General features: G+C 36.2%; 1 protein-coding gene across 2 annotated transcripts in view; it reads right to left on the reverse strand.

Annotated features, from left to right (window-relative positions):
• The window catches only part of rbm33a (RNA binding motif protein 33a), a 262,607-nt gene that overhangs the window by 156,683 nt on the left and 78,023 nt on the right, over positions 1 to 27,901 (reverse strand). For both annotated transcript variants that reach the window (XM_028804153.2, XM_028804154.2), the window contains exons 8-10: positions 22,927 to 23,141; positions 9,713 to 9,968; positions 105 to 163 (exon numbers count right to left, since the gene is read on the reverse strand). In XM_028804153.2, the coding sequence (XP_028659986.1) occupies positions 105 to 163; positions 9,713 to 9,968; positions 22,927 to 23,141 (530 nt within the window). The remainder of the gene's footprint in view (positions 1 to 104; positions 164 to 9,712; positions 9,969 to 22,926; positions 23,142 to 27,901) is intronic.

Below are 27,901 nucleotides of genomic sequence, written 5' to 3' on the forward strand. Positions count from 1 at the left end.
AAAATGTATTTAGTTAAGGCATTCAATTAACCACTATAATAATATTTCTTTACAAAGACACATGCAATCCATATCGTAGCAGAAAAGAAACAGCTGCTACTCACCGGAAATCTCTGGGGAACCACAGCAGGCCTGGGCTGACTTTGTACAGGCATCAAGGGCACTGTGATGAGAGAAACACACTCATTAGGTACTTCTCTGCTTTAAAGACTTTAAGCAAAAGCTTGTCTGCATTATCACTTTACCTGAATTACATGCTGCCTGAGAAGAAGAAAGCATGAAAAATTCTTAGAAATGTAATAAAACAAAGTTATTCAATAAAGTAGTAAAAATTTAATTTATGCCATTTTGCAAATTATTGGAGAAAAATGTGACGCAGAGTAAATAGTAATGCTGTTTAAGATGTCCTATTACATTAAGTGGCCACCTTTACCAGAATAAATTTTCATAGTCAATATCTGATGAAGTGCACTTTATCAAACACATTATCAAACAAAACTAACTATCCTCACCCAAGTTTCTAATATCCTTTTTATAATTGAGCTGTTTCATTCAGACAGACAGCAATTGACAGAACAATATTAAAAAAATCTTAGTATATTTTTTTTTCCCTGGTATTGTACATGGCTGCAAAACTGCATTTACAAAATCTTATTGCAACAAAGCTTATAAATAAAAATATTACGTATGTAATTCAATCTGTCCTTCTGCAGGTTACTTGCAATGTTATTATGTAGTAAAGATATTCAAGTCACTACATATATAGTAAGTTTACGTAACATGATTTGTAATATAATTTTGCAGTATTTTTTTGTTTGACTCTTAAAGTAGCTCACAAGAGAAAGAACTGATCATTTTTTGTAATGATCGGTGGTATTTTCTCATTTGTGTAACAATGCAGATAGACTTAATATCTAAATATGAATAATAATTGATTATTTCAGTTTAACAGGGGGATGTCAGTGTCAGTAAGTTTCAGTATGTTTAATAAACAATGAGCCTGTTGTGTGTGTGTTGTTGGTTTATAATTTTTGTACATTTTACAAAACCACATCTCGAAAATGCTACATTAGCATTGTTTGGGATTACAGCAATTTACTAATAATCTGTAAAAAGTTGTGTGTGTGTTTATCATGTAATAATTAAGTTAATAATACCTACAAACAGTTTAAAGAAATCACACAAATTATAGGCTATAGGTAGTTCAGCGGTTAAACTAAAAGATATTATATTACCAAACAAAAAAAAAACTGGCAGCCAACAACAAAGTGGCTTGGCCTCAACTCAGTAAGCCAGTTGAATACTTGGTAGTGCTGTGGCAGAAGCAGGTATTCAAGGACTGAAACTAACAAACTGTTATGCTCTTTTCAGTTGAATCAAAAAACAATCTTTATTATTGCATTTCTTTATTACTTTAGGCAAGGCATGTTAAGTAAGCGGTCAGCTTACTGACTGTGTGTAAAACTGCATGTCAGCAAAGGTAACTAAAATGTGCATTGCCAAAAAAATTCTTTAAAGAGGTGGTGTTATAATAAAAATTAGAAATATACCATTTATTTCCCTTTGTGTTAAATAAGAAAAAGAAGAACGTTCTTTGCATATTAAGGTGCATAAAGGTTAGCATGGGAGACTTTCACAATGCTGGTCCAAGAGCAGAGCAGCTGACTTGGGAAAAATCAACCTTCAAATGCTTTATGAATGAATGTGTTTAAGAGGGAGAAAGCTGTCCGTTTTACCAATGAATCACTCCACAAGTTGGAATCAAAAAACGTGAATAGGCAGATGTTCACATTGGAAGGGACATGCAAAATGAAAAGCATAGCTTATCTAGAGTAATACAATGTTGAAATTAGTGTAAGGAAAGAATAGACGTTCACTTACTTGAATACTATAACTAAAAATAGAATGTAAGAGTTGACTGCCCAAGGGCTTAGGTGTAGGTGTTGCATGATGTCACTTGAAAGAGCAAGTTGTTTTCTTCTTGTTTTTGTTTTAATTCCAGATGTTCATAAGAGTGCAGATTCTCTGATTCATAATATTATAATAAATATTTCTGCCCTTTGCCTAAACACCAATACCTGTAGCATGATGCAGGCAGCCAATCTGAAGCCTTTCCCAGTTTATACTTAACCTTCTAAACTTAAAATTCAAAAAGTTTTTTCATTAGGGAAAGGTCTGCCTGTCACTTCAGTGTCCTTACATTCTATTCAATTTATTAGGAGAGGGTAGAGAAATCCTGTTTAGAAATGCCACCTTATTGAATCAGCCTCACAGAACAGAAAGGCAAGTGATTAGTACAGTCTGAAACCATCAGTGTCTGCTATTGGAAGCAGGTGGCTATTTTAGGTGGTTGAATGAAGACTTATCCAGAGTGCAAAGAATACAAGTCATACTCCACTTTGATGCTTTTGTGTGTAACAGTATCCAAACTGAACCTAAACCTACTGCTTACAGTTGCATGTAATAACAGTTAAAGAGCCTGCAGGAGTGGAAGGCTGGGAAAACTACATCATACCCAGAAGCAAGGCACACAAAAATTAAGAGTTATTTCAGCATGTGAATAAGGTGGCTGGTTAGTAATGCGAAGTTTGCCCTTTCATGGCTGGTTTGCGGTGGTTATTGCTGAGCTTTAGACATGACTAAACAAAATTTGTTAGCAGCAAATGGTTGGTTGGTTGGTTGCAGGTTAATTTATTTAGGTGTTCTGGATATGTATATTATTTTTAACGAAAGAGATCAAACATGCGGATTATACAGTTTTTTTTTAATAAATTAAAGACACACGTGTAGGTTATACAAGGCTCCACGGCATATTTGGCAAAATATGAAACTACATTAGAACTTTTTCCACCTTTAGTGTGAAATTGCAAACTATACAAATGAGAAAGAAAAAGGGAAAGGGAAAGAAAATAAAAGCAAAAACTTACAAAAACCTGGCTGCATAAGTATGCACACCCATAAACTAATACTTCATTAATGCATCCCTCACCAACCATGTTTCACTCTGGGTAGAGTGTTATTTTGGTCAATTGCTGTCCTGTTTTTGCACCAAACATACCTTCTGAAATTATGGTATAACCTTCTGCAGACCACAATACATTTTTTCCGACATGATTTTAGAGACTGGATGGATCTTTTTGTAAAATCCAGCTGGGCTTGGATATTTTTTTTGTGAGAAAAGGTTTTATATCTTGCTGCCCTACCCCATAGTTCTGACAAACGAAGAATGCAGGAGAGTGCTGTCACATGTAGGGAGCAATCAGTACTCACCAGAAAGTCCGGCAGCTCCTTTAATGTCACTTTAGGCCTCTTAGCCACGTTCCTGACCTGTTTTCTGCAAGTCTTCTAACCAATACTAGAGGAACATCCTGCTCTTGGTTGTGTCACTGTTGAGCCATATTTTTTCCATTTGATGATGGCTCTCTTTACTGCACATGGTATATGTGATGCATTGTACATTTTCATGTACACCTCTCCTGATCAAAACCTTACATGAGATCCTGTTCAAGTTTTGAAAGGATCTTTGCAGACCATGACATCTGTAGTAGAATGCAACAGGGAAGATATCAGTATAATCCTACAGGAATACCTGAACTTATTTGGAGTCAATTTAACTGATCTCAGATGTAAAATGAAATTCAAACCATTAATAAATCCAATTTCAAAAACTTAAAATGTCAACAATTTGTAAGAGTTCATTCTCCTTGTTCAATATTTGGTTGAACCACCTCTCTCTGCTATTACAGCAAAAAATGATAAAACAAGATTAGCATATTTCTCCCCGCAAAATTACTGAAGTACAACCAAGTAACAGGGAAGTGGACATCTCTTTTTAGGTCTCACCACAGAAACTTTATAAGTTAAGGTCAGGACTCTGACTGGGCCATTCAGGAACATCAATATTCTATATTTTAAGAAACCTGATTGTTGCTCTGGCAGTGGTCTTTGGATCATTTCAATTCCAAATGACAAACTTTGACCTCAGTTTAAGGCTTCTGGCAGAGAGGGAACAGGCTTGCTTCCAGGATCTGTCTGTATTGTGTAGCATTTATCTCCTCATCAATCCTGACCCAGCCGCCAGTTTCTGCTGCTGAAAAACAGCCTTACAAAACAATGTTGTTGACACAACATTTTACAGTGTGGGATGTGCAATATTAGATTTATGCCACACATACTATATCAATTAGTGTTCATACCAAAAAAATGTATTTGTCACATGAGACCACAAGACTTTCTGCCACATCTCTGCATCATTTACCAAGGAATATTTTACAAATACTTTACAGGCAATGACATGGTTTTTGTTTCAGCCAGTGCTTTTTTCTTGCCATAATTTGATAAAGGCCCTTTTGGTGCAATGCCTTGGGGAAGACATGTTGAACAGTGAACATCCTCTGCAGTCACAGAAACCACTATGAGAGGTGCCTTATTCAGCAACTAAGTTTAGCAGAGTGTGGCTGTAGTTACAGATTGTTTCCACTTATATATGACAAACTAAGCTCCAAGGCATGTTCAGTGCCTTTGAGATGACTATGTAACCTGTCCACTGCCTTTCTATTATGTGGAAAATCTCTACCAGGAAAATGCCCCCTTAATCCTTAAAGAACATAGCCTGGCTTTATTTTGGAAAGTTGTCTTTGAATCAGCCGTATTATTTTTGGAACAATCTAATTTATGTAGAAAGTAGATTATGTGGAGAGAAAAAAAAAAAAAAACACCCAGAGGATGTTAAAGGCAGAAAGGAAGATGATGATGTGATAAACATTTCAAGGTCACTACTGTCAACTGCTGGTGCTCACAGTGAAACAAAGCAGTTATTTGTGTTACCACATAATGCACAGTACTTTGTGAGGATTTCTTTAAGTCTGGTATACATCACTGTGTACTTTTCAGGATCATGCACTGGGCTTTCCCCGATCACAACGATTAATCAAATTGCAGAACAAATTCGATGGGAGGTGCACATAGTGCACCACTGTTGGTGACAATGGGAAGAGGAGAGTACCCACAGACAAGAGACATGGTTCTGGGCAGCCCAGACTTAATAGATGCATGTCAGGACTGCACATCAGATAGTCACAGAGGCACAAAACCAAGTCCGTATTCATACTTAAACAATAAGCAATCATCAGATGTTCCCCTCCCTCACTTATCACCACTAAATATGCCTGCAGTGGAGTCTTGCACAAGCTAAGTGGAGGACAGAAGAGAAGTCAGTTGTGTTTAATACTGAAAGTAGATTCTGCCTGAGAATGAGTGTTGTACAGCATAGGACTGTCAAATCAAACTATGCTAACAAAGAATGGTTATTTGTTTTACCACCCTAATTTTGGCAATATGTTACTTAAGATGTGCTGTGCAAAGCTGCAGTATTTTACAGATCTGAGTTTGTGCTTCACTTCCATGATTAACCTTTCCATAATTTTGAATGGTTACCTTATCTTCATTAGTTAAACTTACAGTCAGACCCCTTCGCAATATATTTTTTTTCTATACCACTACTCTACACTTTTTCTAAATGCTTCTCCAATGCCCTAAAAGTACAGTTTTCTGTCTCATTTTATCCCATTCACTCTTAAAACCTGATATCCCTGATTTCTGTTTAATGTTAAGACCTTCTCAACAAAGCACATGGAAAATAACTGCAATAATTGTGATTTTCTTTTTATTACAATGCTTTATAACCCCCACTTTAAAAAGCTTAGTCAGCCAACGCGTCATAAATCTCAAAATTAGTCAATGTCTTGCATGGCTGCTGGCTTGAAACAACACCTAAAACAATGAGGTGTAATTAGAAATATTCAGGGTACCTTTATTAAAATACTGTTTCATCTGTAAAGGAGAAAAAAAGTAGACTGTGCTGACCCTGACTGTATACTTTGAGAATCCTGCTTTTCTGGGCAAGTCCACAAGTGCTGATTATGGTACTTTGCCACTTCCCATTGGATGTCTCCAAAATAATAAAACAAGTCTGCCTTTAACATGCCTGCCTCTTACCTGCTGTTTTACAGCTTGCTTACTATTTTCACCTGGGGCCTCATGTATAAACGGTGCGTACACACAGAAATGTTGCGTACAAACGTTTCCACGCTCAAATCGTGATGTATAAAACCTAAACTTGGCGTAAAGCCACGCACATTTCCACGGTAACTCATACCTTGGCGTACGCAATTTATCCGCCCGGTTTTGCAGACTGGCGGCACCCAGCGTCAAAGCAGTGCTACTGTTCCTGTGTGATCACCCTTTCTTTCTTAGATCCACATTCCTGGCGCGGCTTTATAAATATACTGAAATTAACTGCATATTGTTTATTAGTGTAATGCATCTTATTGTAATTAACCTGTAGCAATATAATGGTCCAGGGAATAACCATAGTATTCCAAATACCGTAACTGCTTTAGCGTTGTAACTCTCACTGCATCATCTTCTTCTTCTTTCAGCTGCTCCCGTTAAGGGTTGTAACAGCAGATCATCTTTTTCCATATTACTCTCACTGCACCACTCGGAATATTTATATCACTGTATCTGAGTGGGAAATCACAGCAGCAGCTGATCGGAAAGAGAATTATCGGTATACAGCATGAAGCAGACGTTGCCTGAGCCACAGCAAAACACTTTAGAGACTTCCCAGTATAGACTTCGCGGTTTAAAAACAGTTTCATCCCAAGAACTACAAACGCACTAAATCAGTCCATCAAGTGCTCCTTGTAGAACTGTTTGTACTTATAAGTACAATCACCTCACTGTAAACTTGGGATACAGTTATAATATTGCACAACCTGCGCCAATTTATAAAGCGCGTATTTACATATGATGACAGTATTCATTTTTAAGATGAAATGCAGCAAAATATGTTGATTATATTATACAGATAAAAATTTAACTTCATTTAAATAACCTGTATTGTTAATAATTAAACATGTGAGGACACGGTGCCACAGCGCTACCTAGTTCAGTAATTGTTCCTGCATTGCATTGTATTCTTGCGCTGACGCGACACTGGAAAGATAGACAGATATAATAATTAAACACGTACTACGAAGATTTCAATGTTCCTTAAAAGTTTTGAAGAATCGCCGTTCTAAGCTTACAGATGGCTTCACGTCTATTACATAGCTGATTGTGTAGCAATTGGGTTTTTGAAGAAAGAAAAGGACAGGAATTGGAGGTTAGTACGTTTGAAAGAGGCAGTACTGCTGTGATAAATTATTTAATTGAAGGTCGCGTATGGCGCAGCAAGCCTCTTGCGTGAGACATGAACAAGCACTGCGCTACCGCGTTCCCATGTTTAATAACATGCTTTCATTCCTATCATCATGAAAAAGATATCACATATACATCTCAGTATTTTAATTATTCAGAGAGCTGTAATTTCACGAATGTAATCAATTATGTGTCCTGTCGGAGAAAGAGAAAGCCCGTTTAAAAAGCAGGTAGTGATTCACACACATAGAGCACATAGAAGATCAAATACAGAACAAAGCATTTAACATGCCACTTTAGTTACAATGGGATTTGAGAAACTAGTAAATTAAACGATTTTAAGATGAAGTTTATGATGTTCTACTTTAATGGCAAAATAAACTACGTGATTAAAGTGGAAATTTCGAGATTAAAGTTGACATTTCGTGCTTTTTTCCCCACTATGTGCCTTTTTTTTTTTGTGTGTACCCTAATAAGCTTTCATGTGACGCTCAGACGGTGGGCTACGACTCGCCTTTTCACGGCGACTTTGATATGTGATTTCTTTTTTATTTCGGGCACAGTGCGACTTTGTGAACTTGAGCCTTCGAGTTTCTCTGACACTCTGTCACTCGATCAACTTCCTTTTGTTGATTATACCACTGTTTAAACCAACAAATAGTACGTTTTTCCTTTGCCTCCACTTGGTATTCACTGAAATTCTTATATTTTCTCCCGTGCTTTTCCCATTGTCTTTTCACAGAAGGCTATTTATATCGATTTGCATATTCAAAGAGGCGTAATTCTGGGAGAGAGTTGGGGCGGGACAGAAGGCGCGTGCACGTGCGTTACTTTTCACGCTGATCGGGATTTATGTAGTGGAAGAACGTGAAAGTTTGTGTACGTACAGATTCCTGCATCTGGATTTTTCTGCGCATACGCACATTCCCGCTTTTGTGCTTACGCCATGTTATAGTGTGAGTTCTACGCACGCCATTATACATGAGACCCCTGGTCACTATCTTACTAACTAAACTGTATTCCTCCTGGTCTTAAACCACTCTGTCTGTGCCTGTTTGGTACAAAAGCACTACCCTTCACCACTGTCACTCAAACCTTTCTACCAACATGTCCTGTGCCTTCAAAATTGTGCTTTCCCCCTGGGTTCCACCCTGCTCTCTAAGCAGCAGCAAGACACATCATAATATGTTTGCATTGCAGGAAGCCAGTTGTGTGTTGCAAGCAGGACCCATGCAACAGTGTCACAAGTGCTTCATGATTTGCAGATGTACAAGTAATGATGTAGCAAAATGCTGTACCAGCACATGCGATTTGTAAGGATTTCAGCTCCTTTTCAAGGCTGCTTTTATGGCTTGCTGTTTCAAGAAGGACTTGCACATGCAGCAGTCAGTACCAGCATGAAAAAATGATGGCAGTGCAGATACCCAGGATTTTGAAGGCTCTTATATTCGGATAAAAGTTGCCCGAGTACTGCTAGGTTTTACTTATTTATTAGATTTTTTGGCTTGTTGCTATTTGTTCTTACTGTGGCCAGTACCATAATAATGTGTGAAAATTTATGTACAACGAATGTGTAACGTCCAAAATCCTTAACGTAAGCTTCAATATATTTGAATATTTACTTATTTTGAATCTGAACATTCAACCTTCACATTTTTGGCTAATGTGACTGCCCTGGTACACACCTGCAGCACACAAGGTTAACAAGCAGTATCACGCTGTTAGGTTTATCAGTTACAGTGCTTGTCTGTGGCTGGCGATTGTAGACGGAACATTCACTAGCACTGCCCATGTCAGGGATATTATCCTCTGTGAAACGGGAGACGTCCTGCTGGAAGTGTACAACACATTCCAAATGTGTAACTCAACATGCTGTTGAGATTGTTCGTCAACTCCTCAGGCCAGGATGCTTATCACACATCTTATCAGCTAAGCATGTATGGGACTGAATGGAATGTCTACTGTGCCCATCCAATGGAGATGATCCATATCTAGTTCTGCCTCAGTTCTGAAAGAACACTAACTTCCATTCCATATATTTTATATATAAAGAATGTGCAAAAACAGTGTACTTTCTCTTTCATATTACTGTAATAACGGATGGGACTAAATTAAACCACTTTCAAGGATCCAAAAGCGTTCATTAAGGGAAAAAAAAAAAACTTTTCATTATAATTATCTAAAAATCCAACAACATCATGAATATGTAAAAAAAACATTATGCACAGACCTAATCTCTCACCCTAGGCCAATTACACTAATACGTACTGTCTTTCATTGAGGCCATAAATGGATGCTCCTGGGACCAAATAAAAAGTCAGCATAAGCATTGTGTTTGGTAAAGGGTCAAATGATGTACAGTTAAGATTATTTTTCCTAGTTACCTTGACACTACAAAAAAAAAAAAGACTGCACATTCAAAATAAAGGAAAATCATTCATCAGAAATAAATGTGTGAAACATCCACTGTTACACAATAAAACAGTAAACATAAAAACAGAACACATACCTTGCATGGAAGAGGAAACTGGCCCTCTGAAGTGTGGATTTATATGAATATTCTTTGGCTGTTTTGGGGAATGTGCAGACTGTGGAGGGCTCATAATGCGGGATCCATCTCCTTGGGGGCGAGTGTGAGTTGCCTGGGTAGGGGAGGATCGATGGGGTGGATGAGAAGGAATTAAAGGTTGAACTGGTGGTCTCTGTAATTCTCTCTCCTGGAAATTTTGAAGGTGATATTGGTGGGGCATTCTAGGATGATGGTGCTGTTTGGTAAAGGAAAAAGACAATTATAAAAATTTGAAGAATTTGTAAATAATCAAATCTAATCTTAGCAGCATTACATTTAAAAATACAAAAAAAATCCCTGCTACAGTAGGTAATTTAGTACTTCATTCACTGCCAAAATATCAAGATTAACCAAACATCAATTTAACATAAGAAATGCAAGATTTTTAGATTCACATATTCTTCACAATTTCCAAAACATTTATAATTACATAGTAAAATGCAAGCAAGCATATATACAGTACATGCTTGAGAATGAGGATTACTAAAACTATAATAAAGCACCAAAAGAGAAAATTAACTGAAAATTCAAACAGCAAAATCAGCTATGAATTTCATATGTAACATTTCTTACGTGAAGCTGTCCAATACTTTGTATTATTTATTCCCCTAAAACTCTATAATCTGGGTACAGTGACTGTAAATTATTGGCAGCACAGTGAAAGTAATTTTGAAGAGAAAATTAAAGTATGTACAGCCACTCACCCCACAGACTATATGGTGTTTACTAAAAACTAGTTAAAATTAAATTCAACTGCAATTTATACAAACTGTTTTACTACAGTCCAATACTTGTGTAAAGCAGTGAAAAATAGATGTAGATGTACTGTGTGCTGGGTTCTGTAGGTTCTTTTTGTAGGTCCAGCAATATAATGATGCATGATTACAGGTTAAATTCCAAGTCCAAAGATATACTATCTCTACATGCAATTTGAAACGTTGACTTCTTCAATAATTGTCATGATTCCTTCAATCTGTACCTGGCTGAAGAGCAGCTGTCCAGTATAGTATTCAGTTAAACAACAAGTGAAATGCAACTAAATTAGTGTCAATTAAAATAGACAATGTGTAAAACAGAGACCATTAATGTGTAAAACAGAACAAAAAACATTACTTTAAATTACACGGGAAAGCCTTCCTTCACTTTTCAAACATAGGCTCAATCTTCCATAGCCCTTTGTATCTTCAAGTAAACAATAACACTGACTGCAAAAATCATTTTAATTTTTTCACTATTTCTTTATTTTCTGTTTTGTTTTCATAAACATGTATTTAACAAGAAAAAAAAAATACTTTAAACAAGATTAGATCTGAAGCTTCTAAATTAACATCTTTGGTTAAGTTTTAAGGTTTTATTTTCATGTTTATTTTATTCCATTGGCCAAAACTAAAAACTGGGAAAATACATTTTTCTTCTGCAACTACTTAATATTCATGTGACAAATCAAATAACTAAGCCACTCTCCTTACGAAGAGTCTAACTCTATACCTGTGTGGTACTCTGAAGTGCAAGGCTTTCAGATCTACTCAAAATAATGGGCAAATGATACTCATTTGTGTTCAGGCTTAATTTCAGACAGCATGCTTGTCATTATATTCTCCTGTGTAAAAATAAGTAAGACATATATATTTTTGTAAGATATCTGCAAATATGATGCACTACCTAAAAGTATTCAGTACTACCCGAGCTTGAATTCAGTTGCAAACTGTAATGGGTTTCAAATTTCGAGTTCTGCCATAAGTGAGTACTCAAGCATTCAATGAATTTTGTTACTAAACATTTTTAAGCTTTCATTTTCAAAAATGGAAGAAAATACTGTTTCCTCACTTTCCTTGATGATTTTCAGCTGATACATGTATACAGCTGGGATAGTTCTGGTTTCACACAAAAGCGCTCAACTCTATGGTATTATTTGGCTCTGCAATTGGGTGCTTGAAAGCCTACTTTAACTTTTAATAATACTGTTCAAAGGGTAAATGAATCACACACTTAAGAGGCTGTAGAATGTTTTGTTGTAACAGATTATGTTTGGTTAATTTTATAACAAGTAGCATTTTATACAAGTAAAATTAAATATGAGCAGAGAAAATATCACTAGTCTAACAAAAACTGCCAGGAATAGTTTTTTTAATGAAACTTTAATATAGGAGAGAAAAAGGGCATTGCAAATCTAATAAATGCAATGCATTGCCTGACCAGAAAATACTCAATAAGTGTAATAATGAACGTTAAGGTAAATAAAGAATGGATTATAGTAACACATAAAATTTCCCAATGTACTTTGACACTGTGGCTTTATGAATCTTTTTATTTAAAATAAAGCAATCAGCATCTCTAAAGCATTGAATAAACAAAGTTTCCACAGACGTTTAATGAAATAAATGCATCAGATTTTGCAGAAATTACAGTGTTTTAACAGGTGCATTTTAAATAACTCTAAAGGAAATCACTGTGTTAGGCATTAATCTCTTGTTTGGAAAAGATTCTTTTTTTAAAAAAATACAGTTCGTTTAAATAAAAAAAAATTCTAATACACAAGGCAAAGTACTTGTACATCTAAAACGATAGGATTATATGCTTCAACAGATATTTAATAATAATAAAAATGGTACAAAATCTAAATCCTGGGCAAAGTACAAATTTAATTTCATGTAATGCTTTCTGAATGGACAACTGCCAAGTTATTTAGTATAATCCATATATCAACATGGATAAGAGGACCAAAGAACTACTTTAATTGACTTTTTCCAAAGCAAACTAACACCACTGTTCCAAAAGGACATGCCAACAGAAGGACAAAAGCTGATAGATAAAATGCACATAAATGTACAATGACTGGCAAACAGACTTCAGAATCATTGAACAGCTGATGTTAAAGAGTAAATATCACAAATGGTTTAACCTATTTAGTTTTAGAGATGTAGATGTTTTTAATATTTTTCCACTTTTACAAAAAGGTTAAATCTACTTCTAATAAAAGGGGAAGGTAGTGGTTCTATTAAGATGAACCATACAATGTTTTGTGAATTTCTCCTTTTGTAGATGAATTGTGAAATAAAGACAATGCTATCTGGAGAAATGTAATGAGATAAGTAATTTCAAAACAGAAGTACAACAGACATTTATATTTATTATATTATAATAATGATAAAGCTAAGGTTGGAAGTGGGAATCTAAAGGTAAAGTGAACCTATAAATGCATAACAAAAGTATGATGCTTCTGAAATCATAAGGTTTGATTTTTTGCACTGTCATGTGAGCATCACTGAGGCTGTGATTCCACGTAAACAAATGGACTTCCACGCTGGAAGAAAACATCTAATATAAGACAGCTATGTTACTTGGCCTAAACAAAAGTGGAACAACAAAAAAAAAATGGGTGTAGAAGCAACTATGAATAAACGTTTAAAATATTCCAACTCCCACAACTCATTTTTAGTTGGTCTTTGTGCATTTCACAAACACACATTATACATTGAAGAGTAAGACTTGTGTATACAAGCAACTTGGATAAAACCATTTCTACTAAAGTACAAAAGTGTAAAATGGTAACATAAAATGGAAGAATAATGTTGGTAATTGAGCAGTTGTAGAGGTTGCTTATGTACGAGTATGCTTGCTGTTGCAAACAATGTGCTAATTTTCTCTTATTGTTAACCATTTACATAATTGCAAAAATAAGGAACGTGACCTACTGACAAAAATATGTAGAAAAGTCACCTAAAGCTAGGTATTTTTTTTAAATGTGTGATGGGTAAGGACTGTGGCATTATCACAATGCATCTTTAGTAAGTTCACAGAACACAACAAATAATAAATTAAGACACTTTCATGTCATATGTGCTATAATGAACAATGTTTGACAGAGAGCAGATAGAATGTTAGTAACAGCACCTTCTGATTCATGCAGCGAAAAAGCCTAGAGTAGAAGATCATTAAATATACATGCTTAACAAACTCCAAAAAAAAAAAATAAGAAAAGGTAGTTTCTGTCATTTATTTTACATCATTAATGCTAAAGAAGGTATTCTTATAAACTGATGCCTTGATCATACACATTCTTGTCATATCTCCGAACAACTAGGTTAAGGTTTATTTGTCATATATAGGTTAACACAGGGTCAACATACAATGAAATGTATATGACGAGAAAAACAAGTCACTCAGCCTAGATCCAATAAAGCTAAAAAATAATTTTAAAAAATTACAAGTTAAAAATAAACAAGCCATATAAAATAAAATGTGTACGTTTTAAAAGAAATTATAGAGCAATATGAGTTGAATGAGCAGCAAGTACAAATGACAGTTATTGCACAGATAATGTTTTATAAGTACTGATGCATATTCCATAAAGTGCAGATGCATGTTCCAGTCAGTATTTAGAGTGTGTGCAGGTACAGTTTGTGTGAGAGTAGTGCAATGTAGATGTAATGCAGTGGCGGATCGTCAGGGCCTGCAAGGCCTTCGCTGCTGGCCTAAAAAAATATCTGAATCACAAACTGATGTTCATTATATTTTGTCCATGAATACTTATTAAATAATTCCAAATAGTCTGTTCGCTTCCTTTCATAGCTTTTCCGATGGTTGTGCTGCGCCTGCTTCCAGACATGTATTTTCGTATTAAAGCATTTAACCAATCACATTTCAGCCATCATTTGTTGCCAGGCAGGGTCAAAGTCAAAGAAGTCTGCCAGGAGGCCTTCATAATCCGTTCTGCAGGCCCTCTAACACAATATAAATGTGGATTAAACTGTTGCTTCAACCAATCAGATTTTGAGTTGGTTTCACTAGGGCCCTCTAGCAGGCATACGCCAATGTCACCATATTCAGACCCGTTGATTGGATAGGATGGTGTAATATAAAAATCTGAATGAGAGCATCATGGGGCAGCTAGTACACATTGGTATGTTTGGCAGTGAGCATTCCCGTGTCCACTGCTTCTGTCAAGCGGACATTTTCAGCCCTAAAGCGAATTAAAACTTATGCCAGAAATACGACAGGGCAGGTTCGACTTTCAGCATTAGCTTCGATGGCGATAGAAAGGGACTTCATGATGGAACTGAAGCGCACTGATAATCTGTATGACAGAGAAACTGAACTGTTTTTGAGGAAAGAGAGGAGGATGGATTTTGTTTACAAATAATCCGAATTTTTGGTGAGTAAAATGTTGCGATTTTCCTAAATAATATTGCAAATTTATGAGTTGTTATTGATGTTTTTTATGTGTGTCACGGGCTGTAGCGGCAGTAGAAAGGAACTTGTTTACCCCTGGTTTGTCTATTCAATAAAGGCATGTATTGTGGCTACAGGAGTTATCTATCTGCGATGCTACGGCTCTTTATACTGTATTTCTACATATTAAGATGGTTTTTATAACCATAAATTAGTTTTTGAGGGGCGGGTTGATTCAGACGGAGCACTACTGAAGGCCTAGATGTGAAATGCACGGTACGCCACTGGTGTAATGTAAGTGTTCAGGTGTTGCTGTTGAGGAGTCGAATGGCCTGGTGGTAAAAACTGTTCTTAAGTCTTGTAGTCCGAGCAGCCAGATGGTAACAGAGAGAACAGCTGGTGTGATGGATGGTTGTGGTCCTTTATGATGCTGCTTGTCTTACGCAAGCACTGATGGAGGTAAATGTCTTCAATAGCAGGGAGACTCTTGCCCGTGATGTGCTCTGCTGCCTTCACCACTCTCTGTAGTGATTTCCGGCTGCTGGCAGAGCAGCTCCCATACCAGATGGTAATGCAGCCCGTCAGCAGACTATCGACCACACTCCTGTAAAAGTTTGAGGTGATGTTGGCATTCATGCCAAACTTCCTCAGCCTCCTCAGGAAGTAGAGCCACTGGCGAGCTTTCTTAACCACAGTGTCTATATGAAGGGTCCACGAGAGATCCTCGGTGATGTTTACTCCGAGGAACTTGAAGCTGTTAACCCTTTCAACTTCTATGCCACTGATGTAGATGGCCTGGTGTTCTCTGCCTTGCTGTTTCCGATTATCCAGGCACCAATTACTCAATGCCAGCACCTCCTCTCTGTAGGTCATCTCACAGTGTTTATGTGAAGGGTCCACTGACATTTTAGAACTAGGTGGTTAAAGTCAGCTAATAAATTAAATCCCCATTAAGTATTTGTTTCAATGCTTGGGTCTACTAAGCTAGACCACGAAGAACACGAGACAAATAAGCAGCAATTCTGGATACATTCTCAGTCATCTCCATTGGCTGCCTTAGCTACAATGAACAAGATATAGATAAATAAATGCCAGATTATAATATTCTATTTATTTAAAATACTAACAGGTGACTTTCAGTGATTTCCAGTCTCTGCCTTTACTTACATAATCTTAGTGAGTTGGAGGCAGTTGGTGGCACACTTTCGTGAAGTCAGTCACCTTTGGTGCGATATACACAACGACTTACTTAAACTAGTCTGTGACTTGCTTTGATAACTAAACAGGCTTGATTTAGTCTTTAGTCATAGGGGCAGGCATGAGAGCTAACCACCAATGAATGTTCATCAGAAAGTACAATGCTGTTAACTTTTATGCTCTACCCGTTTCTCATTGCCGCCAGTACGAATGACATTACACTCTTTTTTTAAATCATCTGATTACAAAGCACTAAACTTCAATAATTTGACACCAAAACTGTATTTCAAGTGTCTGTACATGTCTACGTTGCAGAGTCGGAAGTGCCAAACCCCATCCCCAAACACAACCAGCGTGGAGTCAATTTGACAGACAGGCTTCTAATTTATTTATATATATATTATATATATATATATGAAGGAATTATTACTAGTCATGGCATGCTACTCAGAAAAAGGTAAAAAGCACCAACATATCTCACCAGACTGATGTCCCATGGAAATAAGGTTCTTGACTTACAACAGTGCGCTGGTCATTGCAAAGCTTTGCATTATGACTAACACTACAGAAATTACAGGGAAGCTCTAAAATAAACAAGTAATAAACACCCAGATTCCACAGTTATTATCTTGGGTAACTTCAATAATTCCACTTAGGAATCTTAGCTTCCCAAATACAAACTGCTAATAAAATGTATAATTAGAGAGGAGAAAACTCTAGATCACTGTTGCAGCTCTATTTCTGATGCGTACCATGCTATTCCTCGGGCCTCTCTGACCATGCCATGATATTTTGAGCCCTTTCATATAGACAAAAAGTGAAGTCAGCTAAACCAGAAATAAGGACAGTTCATAAGTGGACTGGATTCTACTTTCTGGGAGGTTTTCAGAGATACCTCTGATGGACTAAACAAGTTACTTCTTTTGACAGTAAATGTGCATTCCAATGAAAACCACTGTCAAAAACAATAATGACAAACCATGGGATTCCTAAAAATCTGAAAAAGTTATGAAAACCTAAAGAGGAAGTTTACAAAAGTGGAGACAAAAATATTTTCATACATTTACATCTATGGTTACAGATGTAGGGAAACTGGATTCTATTGAAGTCCTAGATGCACCAAACAACAGGAAGCATGCTGGAAATATAAACAAAGACTACACACACCCATGCAACAAACTCTTCCAGTTATTACCACTGAGGAAACATTATCAATTCCTAATGGCAAGAATGACTAGACATAGAAACTGTTTCTTTCCTACTGCAATCACTATGGTAAAACACAATCTTTGATTCATCTTGATCTTTTCCTGATGTCTACTCTCCTCTATTCAATATAAATTATGGTAATTTTATATAAGACTTGCCTAATATCTTACTGGGCAAGAATGAAATTCAACTTTAATATATTGCTTTATATCTGTGTGTATATATATATATATATATATATATATATATATATATATATATATATATATATATATATATATGTTATATACACATACACACACACATATATACTACAGTATGTAGTAAACGTTTATTAAACATTCTACAGTGAACATTATAAAAAATATGAACTGTACTACAGACAGTAGACATTTAAAATGAGAAAATAGACGCGGCATTAGGATCCTGGAGAGTAAATACCCAACATCATAAGGTGAAATTAAATCATTCAGTACATTAACTGTCTAAATGAAATTGAAGAACATCACTATGTACCCTCAGCAGAGCTTGCAATAAAGTCGCTTATATTAAATGTGTCCTTTCTGTAGCATGCCAAGTGATGCATTTTCATCTGTACTTTGTAAACAAACCACAAACCTTCATGATGATTCTTCCCAGGAAAAATTGTTTCTGCCCAATGAAAGAAGTCCACAAAACACCCATTTATTGTTGCCTGCCTGTAATGAGCTTTCTGTGTTCTGTTAAAATATTTTGTCGCAAACTCAGTAATTGGCATTGAGCAATGTATAATGTTATGAGACATGATCCATCATTTTCTCACTGCTCAGCCTAAAAAATGCACAAAATATTCATTTCTTTTCAGAAATTAAATACTGTATATATTATTGTAATTGGGTTTCTGGAGGTATGATGGGGGGGGGCCTTTCATATTGGAGGAATGCCGGGGTGGGGGGCTTCTCCTATATCAGTGTAGTGTACTTGGTCAATAAAGTCAAATGTGCTTGGAGATGTGGAAATGTCAAATTGCATTTCGCTACTTAGCTGACGTCTCCTCTGTAGATACAGTAGTTGATAATTGAATTTGTAAACATGAAACAAAGCGTAAATGAAGTTCTGTGGCTTTGCAGACATTTTAAAAATCTATTTACCAATTGAATGTATACAACAATTTCTGCTCGTTAATATATTAATGACTCGAGTATAAACAAACAAAAAAATAGGCTTCTGCCACCAACTCAGCAAGACAGAGCACTCTAGAAATTTACAGTTTTCAGTTAAAAAGAAATCTTCATCTGATGAGAAGGAGTTGGTGCTTGTTCTTTGGAGTAAAAGAGGTAAATGTGAAAAATTCATGTGTAAGAAGGTGGAAGAAATGCAATGGAGTAAAAGCATCCTTTTTTGTCTGCAAATGTACACAGGTAAAAAAAAAAAAAAAAAAAATTATCATCATTACCAAAAATTACTCTGAAACATAACATTTTTTCCAGAAATTTTCTCTCGTCACCTGAAAGCCAAGCAATTCTAAACATTTGTTTAATTCACAGTGAATATATTTTACAGGGCAGTGGCTGTCTGTATAATTTACTTTAATACTAAAATGTGTATTGCCGCATTTGGCCAGATGATAATTCTAGAGAGATCAGTGACCAGAACAAAAGGTGACAATAAGTGAGTCACACAAACACACACAAAGTAATGTGCTTCTGAAAGCTAACATTAATGACAAAAGTTTTAATGGACGCACTGGCAACTATACTCATATGCACAAAAGCATGTTATGAAAATCAAATTACAAAGTTTTTTTTTCTCTTTTTGTTTCTATTTTACTTTTAGTTGAGAAAATGATTTTTTCATTAACAGAAGCTACTATTTTAGTTTTCATTAACAAGAAAACTCGGTACGACTAACATACTAATCTTTGGGATGTATGATTAAACCAAAGCATTTGTCAAAAACACACAGTATTAAATATCACCTGGCTGGGAATCAAAAGTTGGTCCAATGAGGTGTATGGGAATAGCATTAAAAGCACTGTGCCAGCGTACCAATCATCTCTGCTAATTTGACTTGTTTCACTGAGCATATTTTAGAAAAAAAACTTTTTCTGACATAATATTAATGACGTAGCTTTAGAAACCAGTTTGTTTATTCTGGTTCAAAACTTCTTTTGGTACAAGTGACATTAGACAAATTTTTAAAGGAACCTATCCAATATCAAATAACTTCCAAGCAAGGAGGTTTGCTAGTGTGCATTCTTATCTAACAAACTATTATTGCAATGCATAACATTCAACTAGTTAAAATTTTTTGCTATTTATTCTATAATTAATAAAGACATGTAGCTTAAATATCATAAAAAAATGTGAAGCACACAAAAATTACTCTAGTTACTGTTTTAACAGGCTGTTTCTTTTTAAATGTGTAGTTTATCACTGGAGGCAGCACAGCGGCACACTTGTTAACACTTCTGCCTTGTAACTCTGAAGATCTTGGATTGATTTGATAGCCTACTCTAAATATGTACATCGGTGGGTAACTGGTTACATAAAGTGAGTATGGATGTGACCTTTACCCTGCAATACACTGGCATTCCATTCTGAGGTGCTTTCTGCAATGCACATAGTGCTATCAAGGAAGGAATACACCACCTCACAAAAATGTACTGAACTAAGCAAGTTGTTGTGGTGTGAAATTTTGTATATTAGCTGATAAATATTTTGTATGTCTTTATTTGTAACTTAGACAAAGCAATGTAACATTAGTGTTATATCATTGATAAGAACAGCAATGGTTCGATGTTTAACTAACCATAAACCAACCCCCACCCTGGACTAAGTCAGGAGAGTGAATTTTAGGACAGGGTCAGGGTAAGCACCTGAACCAGTCTGGCAAGTGATTCTCTGCAGGTCTCTCTCAATCAACCTTCACATGAACGCCAATCTACCTAGCCGCCAAGCACCAGCTCAAAAAATGGTTTTGGGGGATGGTATGAAAAGTACTGTGTGCCCCAACTGATCTGAAGTATAACTGTTTGGGATTCGTTTTAATCAGAGGCCATTGTGTAGCACAATGCCCTATTTGTGTAAGGATTTGGACAAAGAGCATATACATTCAGTTGTTTTACCCCTCCCTCTCTCACACAATCATGATGAAAGAGCATCTCGCATATCACAGACTGAAAAGATAACCACACTGAGTAGATCAACTCGGCAGCCATATTGAGACAGGCATGTGGCCTGTCCTAAAGAAAGCTAGAAAATGATGATTTAACTAGAGACATTTTAAGTAACTAACAAGTCTGTGTGCCACCTGAAATTACACATCAGCATTTATCGGGTTGTATGATTTCCAATATTTTTTACTCTACGTAATTGCCTGAGGTTATAGATATAGAAGGTAAGGTGGGGAGAAGTTATAAAGTATAATACCTTATAAACAATGGCAAGTCTATGGGTTATGACAACCGCAACACATTAATAATACAAAAAGGGAAAGTAGAGTAATATAGAACTCTACCAGGACAAAACAATAAGTTAATAAATCTGACAAAGGAATGTATATTTTGTGACAATAACGGGTTTTGATCTGACTTTTTCTTTTCTTAAGGTCTATCAGCTTTATCTAGTTTTCAGACAAGACATTATGAAATAACAAAAAAATAATTACAGTCCAATCCCAGAATTGGTCTTGTCCTATAATATTAAATCTCATGTTGTAATCCTCAGTTTGTTCCAGTATTAGTGCAGTGCCAATGCAGAGACTGGTATACAGTTAGGTTCATAAATATTTGGACAGAGACAACTTTTTTCTAATTTTGGTTCTGTACATTACCACAACGAATTTTAAATGAAACAACTCAGATGCAGTTGAAGTGAAGACTTTCAACTTTAATTCAGTGGGGTGAACAAAACGATTGCATAAAAATGTGAGGCAACTAGAGCATTTTTTTAACACAATCCCTTCATTTCAGGGGCTCAAAAGTAATTGGACAATTGACTCAAAGGCTACTTCATGGGCAGGTGTGGGCAAGTCCGTCGTTATGTCATTATCAATTATGCAGATAAAAGGCCTGGAGTTGATTTGAGGTGTGGTGCTTGCATATGGAAGATTTTGCTGTGAACAGACAACATGCAGTCAAAGGAGCTGTCCATGCAGGTGAAAGAAGCCATCCTTAAGCTGCAAAAACAGAAAAAACCCATCCAAGAAATTGCTACAATATTACAAGTGGCAAAATCTACAGTTTGGTACATCCTGCGAAAGAAAGCAAGCACTGGTGAACTCAGCAACGCAAAAAGACCTGGACGTCCACGGAAGACAACAGTGGTGGATGATCACAGAATCATTTCCATGGTGAAGAGAAACCCCTTCACAACAGCCAACCAAGTGAATAACCCTCTCCAGGGGGAAGGCATATCGATATCCAAGAATACCATAAAGAGAAGACTGCATGAAAGTAAATACAGAGGGTCCACTACAAGGTGCAAGCCACTCATAAGCCTCAAGAATAGAAAGGCTAGATTAGACTTTGCTAAAGAACATCTAAAAAAACCAGCACAGTTCTAGAAAAACATTCTTTGGACAGATGAAACCAAGATCAACCTCTACCAGAATGATGGCAAGAAAAAAGTATGGAGAAGGCGTGGAACAGCTCATTATCCAAAGCATACCACATCATCTGTAAAACACGGTGGAGGCAGTGTGATGGCTTGGGCGTGCACGGCTGCCAGTGGCACTGGGACACTAGTGTTTATTGATGATGTGACACAGGACAGAAGCAGCCGAATGAATTCTGAGGTGTTCAGAGACATACTGTCTGCTCAAATCCAGCTAAATGCAGTCAAACTGATTGGGTGGCGTTTCATGATACAGATGGACAATGACCCAAAACATACAGCCAAAGCAACCCAGGAGTTTATTAAAGCAAAGAAGTGGAAAATTCTTGAATGGTCAAGTCAGTCACCTGATCTTAACCCAATTGAGCATGCATTTCACTTGTTAAAGACTAAACTTCAGACAGAAAGGCCCACAAACAAACAGCAACTGAAACCCGCTGCAGTAAAAGCCTGGCAGAGCATTAAAAAGGAGGAAACCCAGCATCTGTTGATTTCCATGAGTTCAAGACTTCAGGCTATCATTGCCAGCAAAGGGTTTTCAACCAAGTATTAGAAATGAACATTTTATTTCCAGTTATTTAATTTGTCCAATTACTTTTGAGCCCCTGAAATGAAGGGATTGTGTTAAAAAATGCTTTAGTTGCCTCACATTTTTATGCAATCGTTTTGTTCACCCCACTGAATTAAAGCTGAAAGTCTGCACTTCAACTGCATCTGAGTTGTTTCATTTAAAATTCATTGTGGTAATGTACAGAAACAAAATTAGAAAAAGTTGTCTCTGTCCAAATATTTATGGACCTAAGTGTATGTGTAACTATGTCTGCAGACATGTAAAATATATGCAAGGGTCAAGAGTTCTACTTAGTTCTTAAAAAAAAAAAAAAAATCACTGAATGTGCATCATACTGGAGTTTCCACCTTTTACCTTTTGTATATTCCATGTTTCATATTTAGATTTCTACAGTAGATGACACTGTTTACCTGCATTGGTAAAGGTAGGGGCATCAGAGGAGGTCTATGCTCATTTAATCTTCCTCTATCTCCAACATCTTTCCTTAACATGCTCGGCCCATAACAGAAGAAATTTCCTCTTCCTCTTCCCCGTCCCCTAATTCTTCCTCCAAGCCGTCCTTGTTTGCGCTGCTTTTCTTTTTCTTCAAATTCCTGCAGTGCTGCTTTTGCTTCTTCAGAAAGTTCTATAACACAACATAAAAACATAACACAAACATAATTGATGTGGACTATTTAAAATCTGACATTTAAGCTTCTGTATTTAAAGGATTAGTCCATTATTTTTCAACTCCCAAATTATTTCTTCACAGTTATGGGTTTATGTTAATCTACCACATGAAATTGTCTCCTAAAGAGAAGCATTTTTTATAAATTAAAAAAAACAAACCTAGCTTGTTAATCCATTTTAAAATGGAGGTCAAGGGTACAAACTTAATAACAAAAGCCCTAAAACTGACCAAATATGTGTCTATTCTTCAACATAATACTTCTATTTCATATTTATCAGTTTTTATTGAGACCACATATATATTTTGAAACAATATAATATTTGGAAGAAAAAAAACTTTTGTTGAGATTCTTCCATTTTAAAAAGAGACTGGCATAGCGCTTCACCCTCACTGCTCGTTTCCTTGATGGAAAACTTTCAGTCTTGGGGCATGGTTTTCAAACATCCATTAAGTGACATTACAGAATGCTGCAGCCGAAGGGTGAACATCTGCCTCAGTTCTAAGGGTACTATTTAAAAAAAAAAAAAGTAATTTTACTGTAATCAGTTTAGTTGTTTACTGTCATCAGTAAAAAGTGCAAAATGCACAATTGGTCAACACACACCTTGCTGTCATTTAGTGTGATTCTCACTCAGCAGGTTATGTAAAATTTAACAACTCTGAATATGATGGGTCCCAGGTGGGTGTTGATGTTAGGTTTGTTAAGTTTAACTCCCTGTATGTAATGTTACTTTCTTTGCTTTTAAAACGAGCTGAGGCTGTAGCAGGAGCAGGAAAGATCAATGCGAACTTGCCTGTATGAGACACCATTTTGGAAAAATAATCACATAATTTCATTTCATTAAACAACTAAGTGATTCAGAATATGTACCATTAGTGCAAATAAAGAGGAGGATTTCAACAATCATGGCATAAGAAAAAAAAATATGGTAAGTATGCATGTTTTGCCAGAGCACATTTTGAATCACATACAGTCACAACAGTTTAATGGCATATGCATACTCAAATACTCAGATGATTTCATAACATAATGACTGCTCTGCCACCATAACAGACAACTGGTACACTTTTGTGCACTATTCACTTGCTATACGCTATGACAGAATATAACCATTGAAGAAACAGAATTAGAAAGACTGAAAGAGGAAAATATGCAGTCTGAAGACAAGAGGAGGCAAAAGACAAGCGATAATTGGTGTTACACCTGTGGAAAATGTTAAAATTTCACCCTCGATGGCTGGTGTTGGGAAGCAAGAGAACAGGAAACATACCCCTCCCTACCTATAGAAAATACTGCCAATAATTTGCGACAAAATGTATTATTTTCAGGTTACTTTAGTTGTCACAAGTACGCATAAAGCACAGTTTCTTCAAACAAAATCTTTGCTATTTCAAAGTGAACATACAAAGCAAGTTTTAAGGCATTTGCTTTTACATTTGGAAGCATGCACCTTTGGCTTAAATCAAGAACAGTCTATGTATGTTGAAAAATTCATGCTTCATTTTAGAATGCAATTTATGGGCCAATTAACCTCCTTAGTGTTAGACCCGAGTGCTACTCGGGCTGTAAAAACAGTGCTAAAAGCATGAGTTCCAAGTGTCTGTCAGGCACCTGTACAGATGCGTCTTGCATTAAGCATTAGAAGTACTGTCAGCGTGAGTCCCGAGCATTACTTGGGCAATGTCACAGGCAGGTCTTGAGTAAGCGTTACGTCCAAGCATCACATGGCCAAAGGTGTCACTGCGTCTTCTCCTCTCACCCGTAAGTGTGATCAGTAACCCCCTCCGTAATAATGGCGTCTTGTAATAAACTTTTTCTGCAGCCCAGGTGTTGCATGCTCTTGCTAGTGATATGAGCAGTGATGGTGAAGATGTTGAGGAGCTTCTCATCAGCAGGGAAGAGATATTGCATCTGTCCTCAGATGGTGAAACTGAAACAGACAGTAAGCCCTGAAGTGATTCTGAGGAGTCCAAAAGTAACCCTCTCGTATAGCTGTCTGTTGACCATGCTTCATATAAACCAGCACCATCACGTTTTGATTTTCTGGGGAAGCCAGGAAAAAAACTGGACATTGACAGGCAAGATCCACGCACTTACTGAAGTTAATCCTGGATGATAACATGATCGACAGAATTGTTGTCGGGACGAATCCTTATGCTGAACCGTGTCGAGCAAATAACCGTACAGCTAAGCAGTTTTCCTGTTCAAAAAGATGGGAACCAGTAACTGCTGATGATATCTGGGCCTTTATAGGGTTATTGATATTGCAAGGACTTGTAATGAAACCTGAGCAGCGATGATAATGGTCTAAAAATAAACTTTTGGCAACACCGTTCTTTGCAGAATTTATGTCTGGGTGTAGGTTTTCACTAATTATGAAATATCTGCACTTTACCAACAATGAAGACTTTAATGAGAATACCCATCCAGCACCCAAACTGAAGAAAATTTGGGAGATATACCATGGTACTGTAGCAAACTTACGAAGCGTTTACATTCCAGATGGTGATGTCAGCATCGATGCAAGTCTCTGGCGTGTAAGCACAGACTGTCATAGATACAGTACATCATGGGGCAAAGAGCAAGATTTGGCATAATGTTTTACCAGCACTGTGAATCTGAAACAGGATACATCCGGAATTTGGTTCTGTACACAGGAAAAAGGACAATGTTTGATCCAAAACACAATAATTACGGAGTTGCTATATCGTTGGTGCCAACTTTGATAGATTCTCTGTTGGATCAAGGTTACTGTGTAACCATGGATAATTTTTATACTTTACTAGAACTATTTGTCATCTTGCTGCAAAGAAAGACTGACGCATATGGAACAGTGTCCCAACCATCGTGGCATGCCTGAATACTTTGGCAGAGTTAAATTACAGCAAAGTGCGCTAGACACTTGGCAAAAGGGTAAAGTGCTTGTCCTCAAATGGAAGGACAAGAAAGGTGTTTGTCTTCTTAGCACTGTACAATGCACCTACAGTCACTGTACAGGCAAAAGGCACCAAGCACGTTACAAGGACTTGTGCTGTAGTCGACTGCAATAGCACACAATGAGTGGCGTAGATTGTGCGTAAATTAAAATGGACACTGTTTGAATTTGTAGAGCGAGCTTATTTTAAGTGCAGCAGCTTACATTTTTAATTATTTGAATTTGTAGAGCGAGCTTATTTTAAGTGCAGCAGCTTACATTTTTAATTATTTGAATTTGTAGAGCGAGCTTATTTTAAGTGCAGCAGCTTACATTTTTAATTAGGGAAAAAAAGATAAGACTAATTTGAAATTGTTGCTTAGTAAACAATAGGCTTACTACCTTAACAGCAAAATGTGCCTTTTACTTATAAACCTGTTAAAAATGTTAAGAGTTGTGTCTTCTTGATAATCAACTTATGAACATTTGATACATTTGTGACTTTTTCAAAGATTTGTACTGTGTTTATTATTTCTTGCTATGTGTTATACAGCATGTGTTTTGGTAAACAAGTACTACATAATTAAAATAGCAATCCATATATGTAATTTACACCTGAAGAATTATGAATATCTAGCTGAAATACTGAAGAAAACACACACCTGTAAAAATATAGTAAATAACATTTTAACAGCAAAAATGTGTAGTGCAACTAATAATTACAAATGATTAAAAACATTTAAGTGCATGTATATTTACATGTAAGCAAGAAAATAAGAAAACATTTCCCTGTATAAGATAATGGTTACTCTACTTTGATTTTGATGTCTTTTCAAAATTATGCAGAAGACAATGAATAAACTATAGTAAATAATATGAGGTCCTATAGAGACCTATTCAAATAACAATGCTAATAAAATTGAAGGAGCAATTTTGTAGATGGCATGGTTAACATCAATTCTCATTCACTTTTTAAAAATCAAATCAGGTTCAGCCTAGGTGTCAGAACATATCCTGGCAGCACAGGGCACAAAGAAGAAGTCCTAATCAGGGCACTATTTCATAGCATGGACCACTCATACCCAAAACAATTTAAAAATGCTAATCATACTAATCAACTAATCTTTGCGGATATGGAAAGAAACCTTAGACACAGAAGAAAAAACATTTAGGCCCAGACTTTAAAACACATCTGGGACTGAAAATTAAACCTCAACACTGGTTGAGTAAGGCAGCAAAACTACTCACTGCACCACATAAGCTGCCTGATGAATCATAAAAAGGAGTATCTGCACCTGTACCATTAACTTTATATGCAAAACTAAGTGAATTTAAATGTTTATATACTTTTGCAAATAAGGTTAATCAGATCTTATTTACTTAATGTTTTATTATTAATGAGAAGATAAAATATTTAATACTCTTGTTTACACAATGAAAAACAACAGTCATTGTCTTTTGATATTTTTCCATAAAATTTTTTTTGGCATTTACAGTATAGTGTATATATTTTATGCTAGCACTTTATATACACACACACACAGAGCACACTATGTAATAAAGACACATGCATAATATAAACACACACACACACACACACACACACACACACACACAGAGACTAAGCTCTTGGAATTCTAGGCATGTCTGATAAGAACTTCTCCACACAATGTTAATACGGTGAATCAGCAATTATTTTTCTGGCACTAAATGTCGAGATTAATTTTACTACTGCTGTAATAGAATGCTTTCAGACGACATCTTTAATCAGTAAGTAAGAAGTGCTTTCTTGCAATAGAA

This window comes from Erpetoichthys calabaricus, chromosome 6 (genome assembly GCF_900747795.2).
Source record: "Erpetoichthys calabaricus chromosome 6, fErpCal1.3, whole genome shotgun sequence".
In the NCBI taxonomy this organism is placed as follows: domain Eukaryota; kingdom Metazoa; phylum Chordata; class Cladistia; order Polypteriformes; family Polypteridae; genus Erpetoichthys; species Erpetoichthys calabaricus.